Source organism: Anoplopoma fimbria, chromosome 24, assembly GCF_027596085.1.
Source record: "Anoplopoma fimbria isolate UVic2021 breed Golden Eagle Sablefish chromosome 24, Afim_UVic_2022, whole genome shotgun sequence".
Classification (NCBI taxonomy): Eukaryota; Metazoa; Chordata; class Actinopteri; order Perciformes; family Anoplopomatidae; genus Anoplopoma; species Anoplopoma fimbria.
This window is the reverse complement of record NC_072472.1, coordinates 17,171,808-17,189,652: the sequence shown is the minus strand read 5'-3', so window position 1 is coordinate 17,189,652 and position 17,845 is coordinate 17,171,808. Positions and strand designations below refer to the sequence as shown.

Below are 17,845 nucleotides of genomic sequence, written 5' to 3'. Positions count from 1 at the left end.
TTATACACCTCTATATACATCGTACATCTGTCGTAAAACATTTCAAACCGTATAAATTAACATTCTTCTTCTTTTCAAATTGACATTGCACAAAGGAAAGTGTGAATCGGCACTGAACGTACATGTTGAGGGTTCAGACGGGTCTTGTCGTCCACTGTGAACAGCAGCGGTGTTTAAGGGGCGTCGACGCGGCTAACTTAGACCAAACTGTCAAACTGGGCACGAGCTTCTTATAAAGTGGAGCACAAGCAGGGAGACTGTTCAGGAGACACTGAGTCACGATAAACTGTGTTATTTCCTGCTGAGCTGGAAAATTTTAAGAGATTTGGAAATGAATATGATGAACTTAGACTCTGAGAGGCAGTTTCAGTCCAGTATTCAAGTCATCAGAATGTAAGTGAAGAGAGATGCTCAAGTTTTCAGTGTGTTTTCTTAACTGGACGTCGGTCCAACTGTTAATCTCCCTTCACCAGTACACTCCAAAACGGTCATCTCTCCATTATTACAGTGCTGCTAACGGACATAACATTATATTCAAAATGACTGTTTGAGATAGAAGAGTAGTTATAAGGGCTGATTAGAAGTGGCACAATATTTCCTTCATCAGAGAATCTCTCAAACTCTGATCATTTTAAAGGATTGTCATTCAAAAAGCTGAAAAGAACAAGATTGTAATATCTTGAAATACTGAGAACTGCCTTGAGCAACCTGATGATGTCAAAATATAGTGTTTTTGTTATATTCTAAACAATGATACATTAGAGGTGTCTATATTTTCAGGGGAAATACAGTTTTGCAGTATTTCTGTTTTTTACAAGCTTTTTCACATTCATAGCAGGAAGTAATGTATTGTTTTCTTGTGAAGTCGATCATTTGGTCACGATTAGAGCGTACAGTTAGTGACTCCTCAGATGGTGGAATAAACCCCAAAAAACTAAAGAATGACCAGAATAAACAGGGTAATACTGTTCACAGGTATCCAGGTAGCAGGTAGAATATCTCCCAAATCATTTCTCCAAGATATTTAGATTACCAAGCTTTCACTTCTGCAGCACTTTGTTCTATTGCTGTCTAAGAGCCACATACACATCAGCAGACTGTTGTGTGTTCACAACATTAACCCAGGCGGGGTAAGACATTAAGACCAGCGTTGACCTTAGAACCTTTGTGTATAAAACTAGTTTCTTAATCCCATATATTGTTTCAAATATATATATATATATATATATATATATATATATATACTGTATGTAATAAATAAACATGAATGATTTTGGGTCTCAGTATAGAGTTAAATGAATCTTATTAGTTATAAGTGTTCAAAAGAGTTTGGACTTACTGATGAAAAAGGTTGATGGCAAAAAGCATCCAATATATATATTATATATATATATATATATATATATATATATATATATATATATAAAAATCGAGATGTCAGATTTTTATTTGATTCAGAAAAAACAATAAATGATGACCTATGAAAATATAACTTTGTATTCCAAATGGACCTGAGCTGGATTTTTAAAGCCATAATCAGACACAACCATCGAACCGCACCGCGGACGAACTGCGGTGAAAGGCACAAATCATTCCTCTTTCTGGTAGCTCGTTTAAGGACTTCAGAGCTTCGTTGTCCTCTCTCTGTGAAAAGTGGTGAGACAGTTGTGGAATCTCTTCTGCAGTCCAAGATTGAGGCTTTAAAAATCTAGATAGACCTTTCTATTAACTGGAGAATACCCCCCCCCTCCTCTCTCTAGTCACTTGCCATGAACATAGTTGCAAAATGTAAATGATTGTTTTGGAGGACAGAATGGTAGAGAGTCTTAATGTCTGCCAACTGAAATAAAAACCGATGTCCTGGTCCCATGTACACAAATCCCTTTTATGAGATGAACCATTAATACTGGAGCTAAAAATCTGACCAGAGGCGATGACTGTAACTGAGGAGGGGTGTCGAGCTGCAGGTTGTCAAGCTATTATCAGTGAGGAAAATAGAAATATTAATTCAGGGGCAAAAATAAATATTCTAGCTTTCGGTAGGGGGCGAGACCAAAGTGCAGACCCACACATTAAGAAGGAAACGCTCTTGGATGAAAATCGTCCACATGTAAACACGTGACAGTGTCTTATAGAGAGATTTGATAATCCACTTGTTCCAGCAGTTTCACTGATTGACGTTTGAGTGTGATGCGGGCCGGCGATGAAGGCCTCGCCCCTCAGACTCTCCTCAGATCCTGCAGAAGACGTTCGGTCAGTGCAGCCTCTTCTTCTGTTTTTTCACTCCAGTGATGTTCTAGACCGCGTTCTTCTGAACGGACAGCTAGACATCACCAGTAAGGTCACTAGAAGCAGTTTTCCACTTTCAGGCATTTCTGCAGCAGAACTCGACGTCGGGTTTGACTTCCAAATGCCACACAACGCACCGCCGCCTTCACGGCGACAGCACAGTGGGATATCTCAGCGCTCTAACACAGTCCACAGCGCTACCGAGTCAGCATATTTCTGAAGTCTGAAACACTGGCAGTCTGGTTTTGGGAATGTTGGTATTGCCTTTGTTGCTGATGCACCTGTTGCTGTTGTGATTGCGACAGTTGTTGTGTTTGCTGCTGCTGCTGGATGTATCCCACAGTGCTTTGCTGTGGGACATTAGTGGTGTGTAAGAATGCTGGAGTAGATCCACCGTGTACAAGTCCTTGAGCCATCTGTGGACACATAAGTAAACATGAATCTTTTTGAACTGTTGCCAATTTTATCCTTCAGTGAGCTGTATAACAAATAGTGTAAACACTAGTGCTATCTCTGAATGTTAATACGAACTCTGCAGTAGCTCAAGAGGGAGTTATGCGAGGGAGTGGTGCAAGTTTGCCTGAAGCAAAATCAGTATGACATAACTTTGTTTCTACAAAAAATATTACAGCCCTTAGTTTTGTAATGATTTCAAGCTTAACATGTTAAATCACACATGAGGAGTGTAATTAGCTAAAGCCAAAATGATGCAAACAAAAACTGTTTTCAAAGTTCGTAGAAGACCTAAATGTAGGACACCAGGTTCGCAGGTTGAATTGAGCAAAAGTCAAGCTTCAATGTAACAAAGCTTCTTCCAGAGAACAAAACTGATAGAACAGGTCGAATAAATTAAAGACAAGTAGGAAAAAACTAAGGAGGAACGGAACGAGGACAAACATAGACAACCTGAAATTGAAGGAAGGAGCTCACACAGGCTAAATACACAAGGACAGCCTGGTGATTAGACACAGGTGGAACAAATCAGAGAGGGGCAGACAATCACAAAGGCGGGAAAACACAAAGACAGGAAGTAAAACCAGACATGACACATGAGAGTGAACTTTCAAAACAAAACAGGAAGCAGTCTAAGCACAAACCCTGGACCATGACACAAACTGTGTGTCCTCAAAGAGTAAATAAATTAACATTTATCACTGTCACCAAATAAAAAGAAAATAATAATAACTAAACTATTAAGGTGCTGCTGTGGCTGCTCAATAGCCTCAGCAGCCAGTAATACTTTCATTCCACAGATATGTAGGAATGGTTGGGCTGACGATTAACTGTAGTTTTATCATGATGCAGAATAAATGAAGGCAACCGCTAGTGGAAAAATAACTCTTTAGGGAGAGATTGAATTAAAGCCCTGATACAGACGTGATATTGTCCTCAGCACATGGCCAAATGCACCTCTTTGATCCATGGCTGCACACAAAAGGAATGTTTCTGATTTCATTTCTGCAATTTCTTTTCTTTTTTAACAGTAATTTTCACAAGAATATTATTATATAAAATCTGGTGTATGGAAATTGGACTTGTGACTCGTGCGTGACTAAAAAGTCTGGAGAACATAATTCATCCGACCTAATTATTTTAGATTACATCAGAGCTTTGCTGCAAAGCCGAGGTTTTAGAGTGATTGAAAAATAACACGGATCTCTGACAGAATTGCACAGTAGCTTGTTGCTGTGGTAACCAAGGATTTAGATGCAGTGTAATGCCTAAAATTATCATAAATCAGTTAAAATAGAGCCAATGGTAATTAAACTGAGCTGCAACAAGCCTTCACATCTGACTTCTAGTTAAAGTCTTGAAGTCAAAGGACAACAATTTACACAAAGTGACTGACACTGCGTCATCACTATACAACCGACGGACGGCGTACCTGAAAGAACTGCTGGGGCTGCTGTAGCTGCAGGGAGTGCTGAGAAGCCTGAGGCTGAGTCTGATAGGCCGACTGGGACTGGTTTGCGATGAAACTGTTGTGTGGGATCATTATGGGGGACGTGAAGACCGGGGAGGGGACGAGGACGGCGTTGCAGTTGACCTGTTGCATGGAGAACGACGGGGCGATGATCTGCTGCTCCAAGGTGTATCTGTTTGGATGGCACAACGACGAACTTAGGCACAATATGAAATAGCACCATGCAAACAGGAAGGTGTATGTGTGTGTGTGCAGTGTAATTAAACAGTACTCACATGGTTTGGGAGATGCCCATGTTGCACTGGGAAGGCTGCGAGGTGACACTGCTCGTTGGAACCAGCGTCTGCATTGGCTGGTTGAGGAGCATGCTGCAGGAAATAAAATCTGTCACTGAAAGATCTCAATCTGTAATGTGAAAATAAAAAAAAAACCTCAAAGCAGGATGTCGGAGAGAGCATTTTCCTCTTAAAAAGAATATCAAGGTAGTACAACACCTAAAATACAAACAGCTGTGTGGGACGGTATCAAACTGCATCCACTATTCATAAAGCTGACGGCATATTGGTAATTTCACACAGAAACGTATCGTCTCTCACCGTAGTTGTCCGTCTTGGTTGAACTCGCCGTCTGTGTGTCTTTGGTTTGCATCCTGCAGAGACCTCGTGTTGGTCTGAGAGAACATCATGGGGTTGCTGTAGAAGGGCATCGTCACGCTCGTGTTCGTCTGCATGGGTACGCTCACCGACTGGGCCTGCCCGCTCCGTGCAATCCTCTGCTGGACCTTCTGAAACGAAAAAAACAAAACACACAGCATGTAAAAACTAAACATTAACCAAAATATTTTATATATAGATACTTCCTTCATGCACAAAAATAAAATATAAGTAGGCAGAGGCAAAAAATAAATGTGTATCTTTGATGTTGTGATTCCGTCACCTGAAATATCAATCATCTTGACGATTTAGGTTTCAGGCTTTTGTGTCTTTTTACAAGTAAAAACTGCAAGCAGCATATGGGCTGTCAAACTGACTACCACCTGTTGTTGTTGTTGTTGTTGTTGTTGTTGTTGTTATATCTCTAAATAACAGACTTTAACGGCTGAATCCATAACCAGTCTCCTGTTGTGTCGTGAGCACTGAAGTAGGCTACCAGTCGTCAGCTGCTAATGACTCACCGTATATATGATTCATATACACCGTGTAATATTCAATATTTATCCTCTTGACTTTAGAGGATGGATTTACAAACAACTTTGTTTGGACAGTTATCCCATTATTGTTTTTTGATTTGTGTGTTTCACTTGTGCAGCTCTGTACCTGTGTTGAGGGTGAACCGTTCTCTCTCAGGAGTGAGTGAGGGGAGGAATTGTGGGCCCCACAGGACCGTGGTTTAGTGTGGCCTGAGTGCTGCCTGATTAACCCCGGCTGGCTCTGCTGGGCCGCCCTGCCTGATCCCTGCTGCTGCTGGGACTGCTGCTGCTGCTGCTGGGGCTGCTGGGACTGCTGCTGCTGGGACTGCTGGGGCTGCTGGGACTGCTGCTGCTGGGACTGCTGGGACTGCTGGGACTGCTGCTGGGGCTGCTGCTGCTGCTGGGCCTGGCCAAAGTCATTTTGGATAGGCTGCTGTAACAACATCTTACACACACATAAACAGACATTTTAATCTATCCCTTATTTACTTAATTAAAAAAAGGTTTTAGTTGAATTAAGAGTTTATTATTAAAAAAAGTTAAACTCTATTTAGTTATTTTATTCAGTGTTTAAAATCACAGCAGTGTGTCTGTAATGCTTGAGATTTATTCATATTTAGGTGAGGTAACATTTGCAAATAATAAGGGAAGGATATTCGGCTACGGTTTAATTCTGTTTGGCTAACTGGTAATCTGTTGCATGAAAATGCGAGTTTGTGTTTCAAATCACAGCTCATATCATGTCGCCTTCACATCCACCAGGCAATGACATGTGACAATTTATCTTCACTAAACAAACACTACTATAGTCCCAGAGTCTCTTCTCTGTGCTTGTTATGGGGGTCATGTAGTGGCGAGTACTGAGGCTGAACTGGTTTGTGCCGGCCTCTTGGTGGGGCCCTTCCACCATCACTGTGATGGGTTAGGGAATGTAAGCTTACAATATGACTTTCATTAAAAACTTCTACTTTAATGCCTAACATTATTATTTATGTCTAGATTAAAGTCTGCGGCTATATTTTATTTATTAAGTGCTGCATGCCCTGGGAAGTTGTTTCTTTCGTTGTGGGAGTGTTACCTGGAGATTAGCGAGGTGAAGCTTCTCCTTAATGTCGTGCAGCTCCTGCTGCTGCGTCTTAATGTCAGCTTGCAGAATGCGCGTCCTCTCCTCCAGCTGCTCCTTCAGCTGGTTCATTACACAGAGCTGAGGCTGCTGCTGCTGCGGATACATGGGCGACGACGACTGCTGCTGCTGCTGCTGCTGCTGCTGCGTTTGCTGTGTTTGCTGTTGCTGCAAAGACATGATCCAAAAAAAGCAACAGAAATGAGAAAAAAATGTTTTCTTTTGTACTTCATTTTTTTTGTTATTCCTTTTCTTCAATGAACGTAGAATGTGAGGACATAATCAGTTAACACGATGCATATAATGGCTTATTCTTGTGATTCTTCACACTTGAAAGGAGGCACAAGCAACAGATGAAATAAACACCAAGCAGTAACTGTCATGACAATAAGATATTGTACACAAACAGAGGAGAGGAAAGCAACAGGAAGGAGGAGAAGTCTAAGCACTAACCATTGCGGAGTGCTTGCTGCAGGTAGGAGAAAGGGGGCGGCTCAGCTGGGGAACGAGGTCAAAGGAATTTTGTCTTTTTGCCAACTTCTACAGGGAAAACGACAAAGTTAGCACAATCTGTGACATTGTAATGTATCAACTTTGTGCAGTTATTTCCCACCGACCATCTTATATCCAAATAAGGATAGAGACACGTAAACTTTGTGGACTGACCTTTGAACTACTAGGCTGGAGTCTGGCAGATGTCTTCTCCGTCCCAACGGAAGCAGACTGCCATGATGGCGTGCAGGCCTCTGTGTAGGAGTTAGCTGCTGCAAGAAAGACCGGTCACACTTTGATAATAGTAGACTGAGGATATGTTCAGTTAGGTCAGTATCACTGTTTTTCAAAGTATTGAGTGTTGTAAATCTTTACTCATATCCTACAATCTTCTTCATTCAAAGATTAGGCAGATTGTTCTCTTTGTCGTGAGGATGTACATACAATGTATCAAAAAGCATGAGGCATCTATTGAGGAAAACCAAATAATCATGTGATTGGTGTATTTATAACACTGCAATGAACTAAGTATTTTTTGTATCCTCATTGAATCAATAGGGAATTGTCAATTCTTCCTAAGCAGTGTAACTAAAGCCTTTTTGAGGCAAAACAAATTATGAAATGCATTACCTTTGTGGTTTCATAACAATACTGCTGATTCACCAGCCCTAGATTGCCACCTCATTCTGCCTATGACCTAAACCCACAAACTGGAATGCATTCAGCGGAGGCTTTTTTCATCGTAGCCGATGCAAAATGAATAAGCTGAGAGAAAACATCTACGAGCTATTTTAGGTTTGTGCTTAGGTACAGCTTTATGAATATGTCTTTGGTAATAGTGAAAGTGTTTTATATGTGTGGGTCGTCGCTATGTTTATGAACAGGGACTGTAATTAGTCTGCCACTGCAGCTGTGTATTGTTCATAAACAAGCAGAGTGAAGTGAAATGTTTTAGACGGTGGGTGGAAGAGCGGCTAAAGTCAGAGAGAATGGAGGCTCAAACAAACAGGGCATGCTAAAGTAAGCCTCGGAAACATTTCATCATAGATGCATCGTCACCCACATTTATAGATGTAGGTGTTTTCTTAACTTCTGGTCCGCTTAGTTACAGAAGATTTTAGATAACAAAGTCTTCTCAGATCAACTGTAGGTTTAGTCAGGTTTACATCTAATGGAATGATTTTGAATTTAAAAAATCTGCTATTATTCTGACCCAATGAAAGGCTGAGCGTTATCACTGATGCTGCAGTGAATAACAACACAAGTCATTTCCTTTTTCCGCCTTAGAAAGTCTCACCCTCTATAATTCCTCCCCAGAAGAGAATCCCATTGTTTCCCCTAAATTTTAAATAAAACAGCAGTTCCTTCAGCAATTTATAGGAGCAGGATTTCTGTACATATTGACCTGCTGTTGATTGAGTAAGCACTTTAGGGAGGAGAGGATGACTCACATGCAGAGTCCGACATCGCCGTGTGGGAGGACTTCCGGGAGCTGTGGGAGGATACCGAACGTGCGCCGCTGTTTCTGTCCCGCGGAGGGTTCAGCGTAGAGCAGATGTCCAAGTACAGCTCCTGAGCCTGGAACACAGAGTGATGTTCAACACCCAGGGTCAGATCTGAAGCTGAAATAAACAATGACCTTGTAAAGGCCACACACTGTATGTAAAAGAGAACACTTACCTTCACTGAAGAGGGAGCTATCTCGGGTGGAGACAGCTCCTCAAAGCCAAACGCTCTCCTTCTCTCAGCTCGCACTTCAGCATAACTGAAAAACAGCACATAAGGATAGTACGTATGAGTGTATATCTGATTTAACATTAATCTAAACGTTTAAATGAAGACAACCAATGCCTTGCACACATCCCTCTCAGGACACAAAGTGTACACATCTCTCCCTCTGCAGACATTAGAGACAGACAAAGTTTACCTGACAACAGTGTGAGTACAGACAATGAACTCCGGTTTGGAGTTCCACTGGTGGTAAGTGATGTAGTAGTGAGTCTGCAACCAAATCCACTGCTGCCCTTTGGTCAGGAAGCGATAGTAGCAGGATTTACCCTTTCCAAACTGCATTACTGGGAGAGGAAAAACAGAATGTAAACCTGTCATCGATTTTTCTGAGATGGATTCGTGGATGTGCTGGAGATGGAGGGGAAGGTGAAGGTGGTTGAAAACAGAGAAGCAGCAGTTACTCACGCTGCTTATGACACTGAGCTATAAGCTCCAAGTCGTCCACATGATAGTAATCATAGCCAGAAGTTCCAAGAACCTCAAAGGGTAAATATCCTATGATTGGTGAAGCTCTGAAACATAAAAAGGAGATGATCAACATCTGAATACAGCAAGAAAAAAATTTTCTTAAAAGAAAATGACACTGCTCATTAATAGAAGTAAGTAAGTAAGTAAGTAATAGGAGGAATCATAGAAATATTTTACCTGTGGTCCAAAAACAGGAACTTCCATTCAAGGCTGTGTCTGGATGTGAATTCATTACAGGGATCTTCCACATTACATAAATCCTAAACAAAAATAACAGAGGGAGGACGTCAGTTTTGCTGCTCTAAGTACAAGCACTTGCCATTAGTGCCTGATAATTTTGTTTACATTTAATCATATTTGTTTGAAAGTAGTCTGTGGGAATAAAATTGTTTTTAAAAATACATCAAGTGTAAAGTTAAAACATGTTATAATACATTTAAAACCAGTATTTGCAGTAAGTTTATTTTTGGGAAAAAATATTCCAATTGTCATATGGTGCATATTTTACTGTTACAGTCACTCCATCAGAAATCAGTGCAATCAATAATTTTTAACATTTTGGAATGAGTAGAGGGGGAGAGTTGAAGCCTGTCCAATAGATCTGGTTCTTCTGGCGCTTTTTCTCATTTAAGGCAGAAAAATGCACGAGTAAAGAAAATAACAATGAAAACACCTGCCAGACTTGCATTTTTTGGGCTTAAAAGGTTAGAGGGGTTGAGTTAAGTATTTAACTGTTACTGTGATGTGAGTTGATCTCAACATTACCAAGATCTCAGAAATGTTACATGACTTTCATTTTTCTTCAATAACTTGTGTCCAGATTTCAACTCACACAGCACTTCTGGGATCAGATGTATCCTAATGATGTAATCAGTTGGAAAGTACACATTGTGCAACAGGAAATCTCCAGATAGTGAGAGTTCGCATGGATTAAAATAAGTGATCCCTCACACAAACCTCCTTTAAAAGCAATAACAGCACACACATGCAACAAAAACTGAGAAACAATAACACAAGATTTTAATATCCCAGCTGGTCTTACCTTTAGAAACTGTGGAGTGACTAATCGTACAGTAGCAATGAGGCAGACCTGCTCCTCCAGCGATGACTGAAGGCTTCTTGGCAACGCCAAATCGAGCCCGTTACAAGAAGATGTAGGCACTATGTGAAAGAAGACAAGGTACATTGGGAATACAGTTGATTGTGACATCCATCTCAATTCCATCCCATGAAAAATATCTTTCTTTTATATATTTTTCCATTCAGTTTGTTAAAGCTGCTACAAGGAACTTTAACTTTGTGTTGATTTTGGCGGTCCCTGTGGACAAAAGCAGTAGTGTTTCCGAGCAGCGGGGTCCAACCCGGTTGCACCGATTAAAAGTATTAGGAATAACTTATAAAAATAGCCAGTCTTCTCAATGATGGTCTCATTTACTTATGTAGGTCACATAGAGTCATCAGTATTAAATTGAAATGATTTAAAACCAGTTAAAAGTTCCTCACAATAACTTTAAGCAAAGCAGATTAGGAGAATTGATGGACCTTAACTTAAATTAAACATTTTAATGAATCTCAAGTAGATAATGAAATTCCTTACCATTGTTATGAAACTTGAAATCTCCAACAAACTTGACGTACTCGTACACAGGCGGTTCCTTTGGGTCAATGTTACCTCTGGCTAGATGACAGCAAAATTCAATATGTGCCTCGCCTGAAAAACAGCAGATTGTATTTTCAAGGTTAACAACCTATTCATAATACAGCATGTTTTAGCAAATTGTCTCTTAATTAGGTGCTTCTTCATCATGTCTGTTTTTTATTGTATGACACTAAGAGAACGGTAGTTACTGATCTGCATTATCGAGAGAAAGATCTGAAGTGTAATGATACAGTCAAAAAGTGCAATTCATATGAAACCTTGTATTCACAATACTTCAATAGATCTGACAATAAAAAATGCTATCAAGTATTAAAACAACAAATGGTTATGGCATAACGCCTATGCAATATTTTAATACATTGTGAGTGTCAAAGAAGCAGATTTATGGTTTGAAAGCATAACAAATTAATGTTAAGCTTAAGTTGCTCTCCAATGTGAATTCTCTGAAGAGTGGTCAAAGTGTTGACCTTGACTTTATTTACAATGACATTGTGCATAATTTGCTAGCAGCTACAGGCAGGTGAATATTCCACAGAGGCTCAAAAATCTAAATAGCTTTCAGAGAAAAGGCCAATGTAGTTTGGGCAACACTTGAAGATGCGATTTATGTGAATTACAAAAATATCCTTTATGGATAATTTGAAAATCCACATCTTGTGTTAGATGATTCAGCATAATTATCTGTCAAGTAAAGCAGCAATTTTGCTTAAAAGCCAGGGAATCATTTTTATGAAAGAAAAAAGACAAAAGATGGATGTCTCTTTTAAAATGTGCCAGTGAGATGATGACTGCTCCAGACATGGCTCTGTGACAGTTTCCTATTTAGGCTTCTAAGTATAGGCCGAGACGCTAGCTCCTCACCATCTCTCTTTCTCAGAAAAGCCCAATAGTAACACTGGATTAAGGTCAGTGTCTTGAGCCCCATATACTACACTGCTTTGGATTACTGTGCTAACATAACCGTGATTTAAAGTCTTAACTATGATACTAAGCTAGCTCCTATTATTAGTAAAAGGGCTAATCATAGATCCACACTAATCATCAATCCAATAAACTTTGGACCTTAATTCAGCAACCTGCTCTAAATATATATAAGAGTTTTAACTCGTCTGGAGTCAGGAGTTATTTTTATAGGACAGACAAAAGCCTTCTTACACAGATCTTTGAGCTACAAATTAAAAATGACAATGCTGACTATATATATTCCTCTCACATACTGAACTTTTCACCTGCTGATATGTGAGACAACCAGGCGCGAAGTGGTGTTAGAGACAGACCGGAGCCAGACCTGTGCAGAGAGGCCGCCCGGTAGGATACTCACTGTCAAGGAAGTCAGCAGCAATGGGGTCAGTCATCAGCATGTGGGATGATAGCAGCTTATACACCTCCCCGTGTTCCCGCTCCGGGAGGAAATTCAAGATATTTTGGTCCACCATATCTGACTGGTGCAAAAGGAAAGATGAACTTTAAGCATGTTAAAGTAGTTCCAGATACACCCAGAGCCTATTGCAGTTTGGAACCGGCGCAAACAGTAATCGATGTCATTCATTTTCATTCATGAAGGTAAAGAAGTTAAGAGCCACAAACAGAAATCTTTATGTGGTATTCAAACTATCTCTTGTAAATGTGTTTTAGGAACATAAATGAAATAAACAGCAAATATAAAATGACTTAGATCAACATGTCCTGGATCAGATCAAATTAATTGAGGATATAAATTTATCAGTGCAAGTCAAATATTGGCAAAATAATATTTATCGGTAATCATGTTTCTAATCAAGCATTTATACTTTAGAAATTCTTAAATAAAAACAAAACAAAAAAAACAAAACAATGCTTTGTTAGGAAGAGAAAAGAAGTCACTTGTTTCAGCCACTTCACTTACCGGTAAATGGCCAATGAGTGAAGACACACTGTCAGATACGTACATGATGTTGCCATCTGTAGTTAATGCTATCAGGAAACCATCTAGGGCCTGTAGGAAGAGGGAGAATTGGGCATGTTAATAATGAGGTCATAAGGTGTGAAGGTATAAATGAAAATTTTCACTTTAACATTGGGACATATCATCATTATCTGCGGTAGTGACATGAATTACAAAAAATGTTGTGTTCCTTATTTGTTTCTAAGCGCCTCCTCTACTACCACCGCACTTAGGAAGTTAGGAATTTAATTCTTATCATGTCATCTTGCCCAGCTCTCCATGGGCGTTTAAGGGAGAGGGTTTCATTTTTGTTTTGATTAACAATATTAATCAATGCCAGAGCTTAATCGACTTGGGCTGTTTCACAAACACATGCTCCTGGGCTTTACCTCCAGCATTAGCTGAGTGAACTCCTCGTTACTGAGGAACGAAGGCTTCCAGTCCTGTTTCACATCACACGTTTCGTTCTGTGCAGTGATGTCTGAAAAAGACAAGGTCGAGGATTAAGTTTAATAAAGAAGAAGGGTATTAGGTAATAAAGGAAGTAAAGGGGGAAACACAGTTCGTCGACATTTCTCAAACTGTGAATACATGCGGTATATATGTCCGTACCTTTCTGTTTCTGCAGGAAGTCAATAGTCCTCTGCAGTATGGTGGACTTGTCCATCTTGCGCGGATGGCCTTGACCCTGCAGCATGGTGCATAGCTCCTTGATGAGCACATTGAATTGGTCTCTTCTTTTCTTTTCCGATTTGTTGCGAGATGCCCTACAGCAGTCAACACAAGAGAGCAAATATAAATCCGTGGGATGGCAGGTGGAAGCTCAGCCAATCGAGCACCTGTAGTTCATGTTTATTTATCCTGTTAAGACTGAGCATCGCTTTTCCAAACTAAAGCTAGCCAAGACTGCAGGGACACACTTAGTTGCAGACAGAAATCAAACAGGGGGAGAGAAAGAAACCAGAGAGAGGTAACAGCAGCACAGCGATATAATACAGAATAAAGCAGTTTAACATTCACTGCATGGCCTACTTGTTTATTTTCATTTTGACTCCCTCCCTTATTTGTTTCAGCTTGTATCAGCTGTTGCTTTCAACTTGGTTTGGCCAACATCAATATTTTTGAGTAGAGTGAATGTGGTCGCTTCTTGTGATGATCCCACAGAGAAGTATTAACCATCTCTGCAGTTCAACAGCGCTGTTAAGCTTCATTAAGCTCACTGTCTGTTACCTGCCACACAGCAGAAAAACAAAGTTAGCAAGCTAAAGCATATTTTCTTTCCTTGTTACGCCATGTCTGTAATGAAGCAACATTAGCATTTGTAATTTAATCAGTACAGTTATGCAGCTTTAATAAGAAAAATTAGTAAGTTTGTGAAATGAGATTGCCCTTTTAATATCTGGATTCAAGGTTTATGTAATTTAAAACGTATTTCTACAAAAAACATATTCCATCTAAGGGGTCAAAGAGATGACAAAATTACTCATCGGCTGTGAATTACATTTTACCTGAATTATGTCTATTTTTTAAGCTTAAAATGTCAGATGGCTTTTATCTATCATGGACTTCATTCTTAACCATAATGTGACGTTGAAGCTTCAAGGTTATCTTAAATGATTAACTACCAACAAAAACGCATGTTTTTCCATCCCCATTACTTAAGTAGCAAATAAAGAAACTACACATTGATTTAGTATAATTGTGATATAGAGGAGTTAAATCGCCAAGCTCAACATACAAACTTAAACAAAAAGTACCTTTTTGCCCTGTCTTTCTCATCTTCATCCATTAAATCGTCCACGCAGCTGTTGGAGCTGGAAAACAAAGGCGTACAAGGTAAATGTAGTTTGTTCACAATCTAACAGTGTCATCAGATAATAGCTTGGCTTAGTTAAATAATGGCATGATACATAGTTGAACCTTTCATAAAAGGCCTTTTTCACAGCAGACGTTTTGACTGGTCACAGTAGGAAAATGACATGTTACAAATCAAATTGACAATTACTCTGTTCTGTTAAAGTGTGACAGTGAACCAGCATGCACGGTACCAAAACCATGAAACCGAAGCAGCTAAACGGAATTCAGCCATAACTGATTTGTCATTTACACCCAATGTTTTTTGTGACAAAAAGCAACATGTCAAAATGTCTTCTGCAAAACAGATAAAAATCAGGAGGTCAACCTAGACAAACTGTGGTTGCATATATTCAGTATAAGCTCTTTCCACTGTTAACGCCCTGACTCTGTTGGAATAACCTGGTAACCAAGTTGAAGTGCCTTGTTTTTCTCCCGTATTTAACAGGTCACTGTGGCATGTAAACGTTCTACTCTATATTTGGTCTGTGCACACTCAGGCTCACACAGTTTGATAATGACAAGAAATATGGCAGCAAGTTTAACATGTAGAATCACATTTTATGTTTTAGAGGATAACTGTTCTGTCATAGAGCAAAGGTAGGGCTTAACCAGCAGCCACCGTTATCGTTTTTACACATTCCTTCTAGTGAATATTTACTATCCGAGGCCAGAACGGCACGTGTGGACTTTAATATACTGTAACAAGTTCATCAATGGCAACAGACACAACCATAAAGTCATAAAGCATTGAGGTATATGTAAACAGCCTCTTCCAAAAAAGACTTTAACCGGCCAGTATGTAAGTTGCCACTGATAAGCAATTTCAAGGTGTGCCATCAGGCATCTGCTACCCGAACCTGACTCTTTGTCCGGTTCGGTTCAAGTCGGGTTCAGAGTGTGTTGTTGTGGTAAAGCTCCAGGCTTCAGTTTGGTTATTTTCTAATTTGATCTAAGATAGAGGGTGCTGTTTAAATAACATGGCTTCACTCAGAAAATACATGTATTTTGTATTTAAGACGCAATTAATGATTAGCCAATAATTAACCATGTACCCATGTATGCTTACAATCCATAGAGACTGTTTAAAATGTGAGCTCAAGTTTCTTTCGCCCTTTAAATGTACCCTACTAATGCAACATCTTAATTTGGAATAATTCAAAGGTTAAAGAACTATTTGCACAATATAGAATATATACATATATACTGTGTATGGAGCAGAAATACAATAAAGATCACAAAGTGAAGTTAACTAGTTTTAATACTTACTCCCATTCTCTGCGGCTGGATGGACAGGGGCCCCCGAAGTCAGAAAGGTTGTCCATACTCACTCCTTTTCCCAACCAGGCCCTTTCTGAAGTCTTATAAGTCCCATCCGCGCTGACCTCGTCTGAACAATCTTTTGGAAAAACCTAGCGTGGACCAGTTGCCCACCACCTCCTCAAGTCCACCAAAGAAACGCCAAATCCTGTGAAAACAGAGCCACTTTGTTAAAGATGAAAACTGTGTTGCATAAACTCGTAACATAAGCAGGTATTTTCTTTGCAACCTGCCACAATGAAAATACAGGAAGCTCCTCAATTCATCTGTAAAAAAACAACCAAAACAAAAGAAAAACTGTCCTTTTCTTTTTACTCAAATGTTCTGCAGGATGACCATTAAAAATACAATGTAAAGTGTACTAGTAATCTTCAGACACTACCTGGGTACAGGGCTTCATCACTAAAGAAGCGTTTTTGCACAGGAGGAGCTCCCCTGACCTAGAAAAATGTCTGAGGCAGAAACCTCTTTTGATAACACAGCATAAAAAACAGAGTGTAGAACAGCCACCTCCTTCACATCCTCTGTACAAGGAAGGCTTAAACAACATGGGGCAGAGACCTCTATTATAAACCAAACTAAAAACTCATACACTGGAGCCTTGGTCAGCTGCAATGAAACAGCACACAGACCTATTCAGTTAAAGATATGAATACATTGGCTGCATATAGTCTTTATGTGGTTGACAGAACATAGATCCCCCCAGACACCAAATATTAACTGTCGCAAACAAGCACAATAACAAGAGTTATTGTTTTATTTCTTGCTACTTTTAGATTTAGTCTTTACTGTATGAAAACTAAACACACTGCTTTATTTTAGCTCTATAGTTAAATTAGTTTGTGGTCTGGAAATATTTTCCATTATATAAGAATTATTTCCAGTTTATTATCACAGTTGGTGGGTAATGTTAATTCAGGCAGTCGTCAGTGTTTTTGCTGGTTTGTCTGAGTGATGTACACAAGAAACTTCAGGGAAAACTGACATTACGGCATTTCAAATCAAAAAGAGACACATTTCACTGAATAATTACTCCAAAAACATGATTTGCCTCAGTCTAAAAAAAATCTGTACACCTGCCTGCACTTTCTTCAAACCAAACTGACCCTACACAGTCTGATGGTAAAGGAGTATATTATGATACTGACATGAAGGCTTTTTATTTAGGATATTTTTTTAGACTGAGGTTTTAATATTCTTCTCTACTCTACTTGCATGAAGGAACCTTCAACTGTATGCAGCAAAATGCAAATATATGATTGGGAATGTTGTCTGTGTGTCAGCCCTGTGATTGATTGGCGATGTGTGTTTACCCCCCCGCTCACGCAATGTAAATGGTGAATGCACTTATGCATCTATGTAGCTCCTTTCTAGTCTTGCATCCTCCACACATTTCTCAAGTGGTGCAACACAAGAGAAGACGACAAAGCAAGCCAGTGACAGCCAGGTGGTATACAAATAGTTGCCACTGTTAAGCTGAAAGCATATAATTTATGACCCAACGCTTTATCATGTAAAATCTAAAACCAGTTTACAGTTTTGTTATGCTCATACGTTCCTGTTCATAAAGATAGTAGCATCACTGTTTCTGACCTGATCCACTTTTTCATATCACAATCTCTCTAATCTCCACGCTTCATGTAGGTGCTTCATAGTAAAATCCTTCAAGGGTCCTGTTCAGCTGGCATATTCAATTATTTAGCTACAATTTATTCTAGGTTGCTTCATTCGAGTGCATCTGTTGATTACCTTTTTCTCTGTTACACATCAAAATCAAAATGGGTCAGATACAGCCAAGGATCTGAAGAAAT

At 39.6% G+C, this 17,845-nt stretch overlaps 1 protein-coding gene across 1 annotated transcript; it reads right to left on the bottom strand.

The window, feature by feature from the left end:
* Positions 1 to 2,474: 2,474 nt before the first annotated feature.
* npas2 (neuronal PAS domain protein 2) lies at positions 2,475 to 16,057 on the bottom strand. The gene is made up of 22 exons (XM_054625673.1): positions 15,984 to 16,057; positions 14,618 to 14,674; positions 13,473 to 13,627; positions 13,250 to 13,341; positions 12,822 to 12,911; positions 12,258 to 12,378; positions 10,874 to 10,987; positions 10,319 to 10,437; positions 9,454 to 9,536; positions 9,214 to 9,320; positions 8,945 to 9,092; positions 8,698 to 8,782; positions 8,469 to 8,595; positions 7,192 to 7,289; positions 6,979 to 7,065; positions 6,481 to 6,693; positions 5,791 to 5,847; positions 5,530 to 5,700; positions 4,810 to 4,994; positions 4,489 to 4,581; positions 4,175 to 4,385; positions 2,475 to 2,705 (listed from the first exon to the last, which is right to left on the bottom strand). Exons 1-22 carry the CDS (start codon positions 16,037 to 16,039, stop codon positions 2,487 to 2,489), a joined length of 2,688 nt encoding a protein of 895 aa, XP_054481648.1. The 5' UTR covers positions 16,040 to 16,057; the 3' UTR covers positions 2,475 to 2,486.
* Between the last annotated feature and the right edge of the window lie 1,788 nt (positions 16,058 to 17,845).

Coding starts and splice junctions, on each gene's coding strand:
- npas2 (XM_054625673.1), bottom strand. CDS start 16,039: ATGGACAACCTTTCTGACTTCGGGGGCCCCTGTCCATCCAGCCGCAGA. Junction 13,628..14,617: donor GAGAAAGACAGGGCAAAAAG/GTACTTTTTGTT, acceptor TGACTGCTGTAG/GGCATCTCGCAACAAATCGG. Junction 9,537..10,318: donor TCACTCCACAGTTTCTAAAG/GTAAGACCAGCT, acceptor ATTTTTGTTTAG/GATTTATGTAATGTGGAAGA.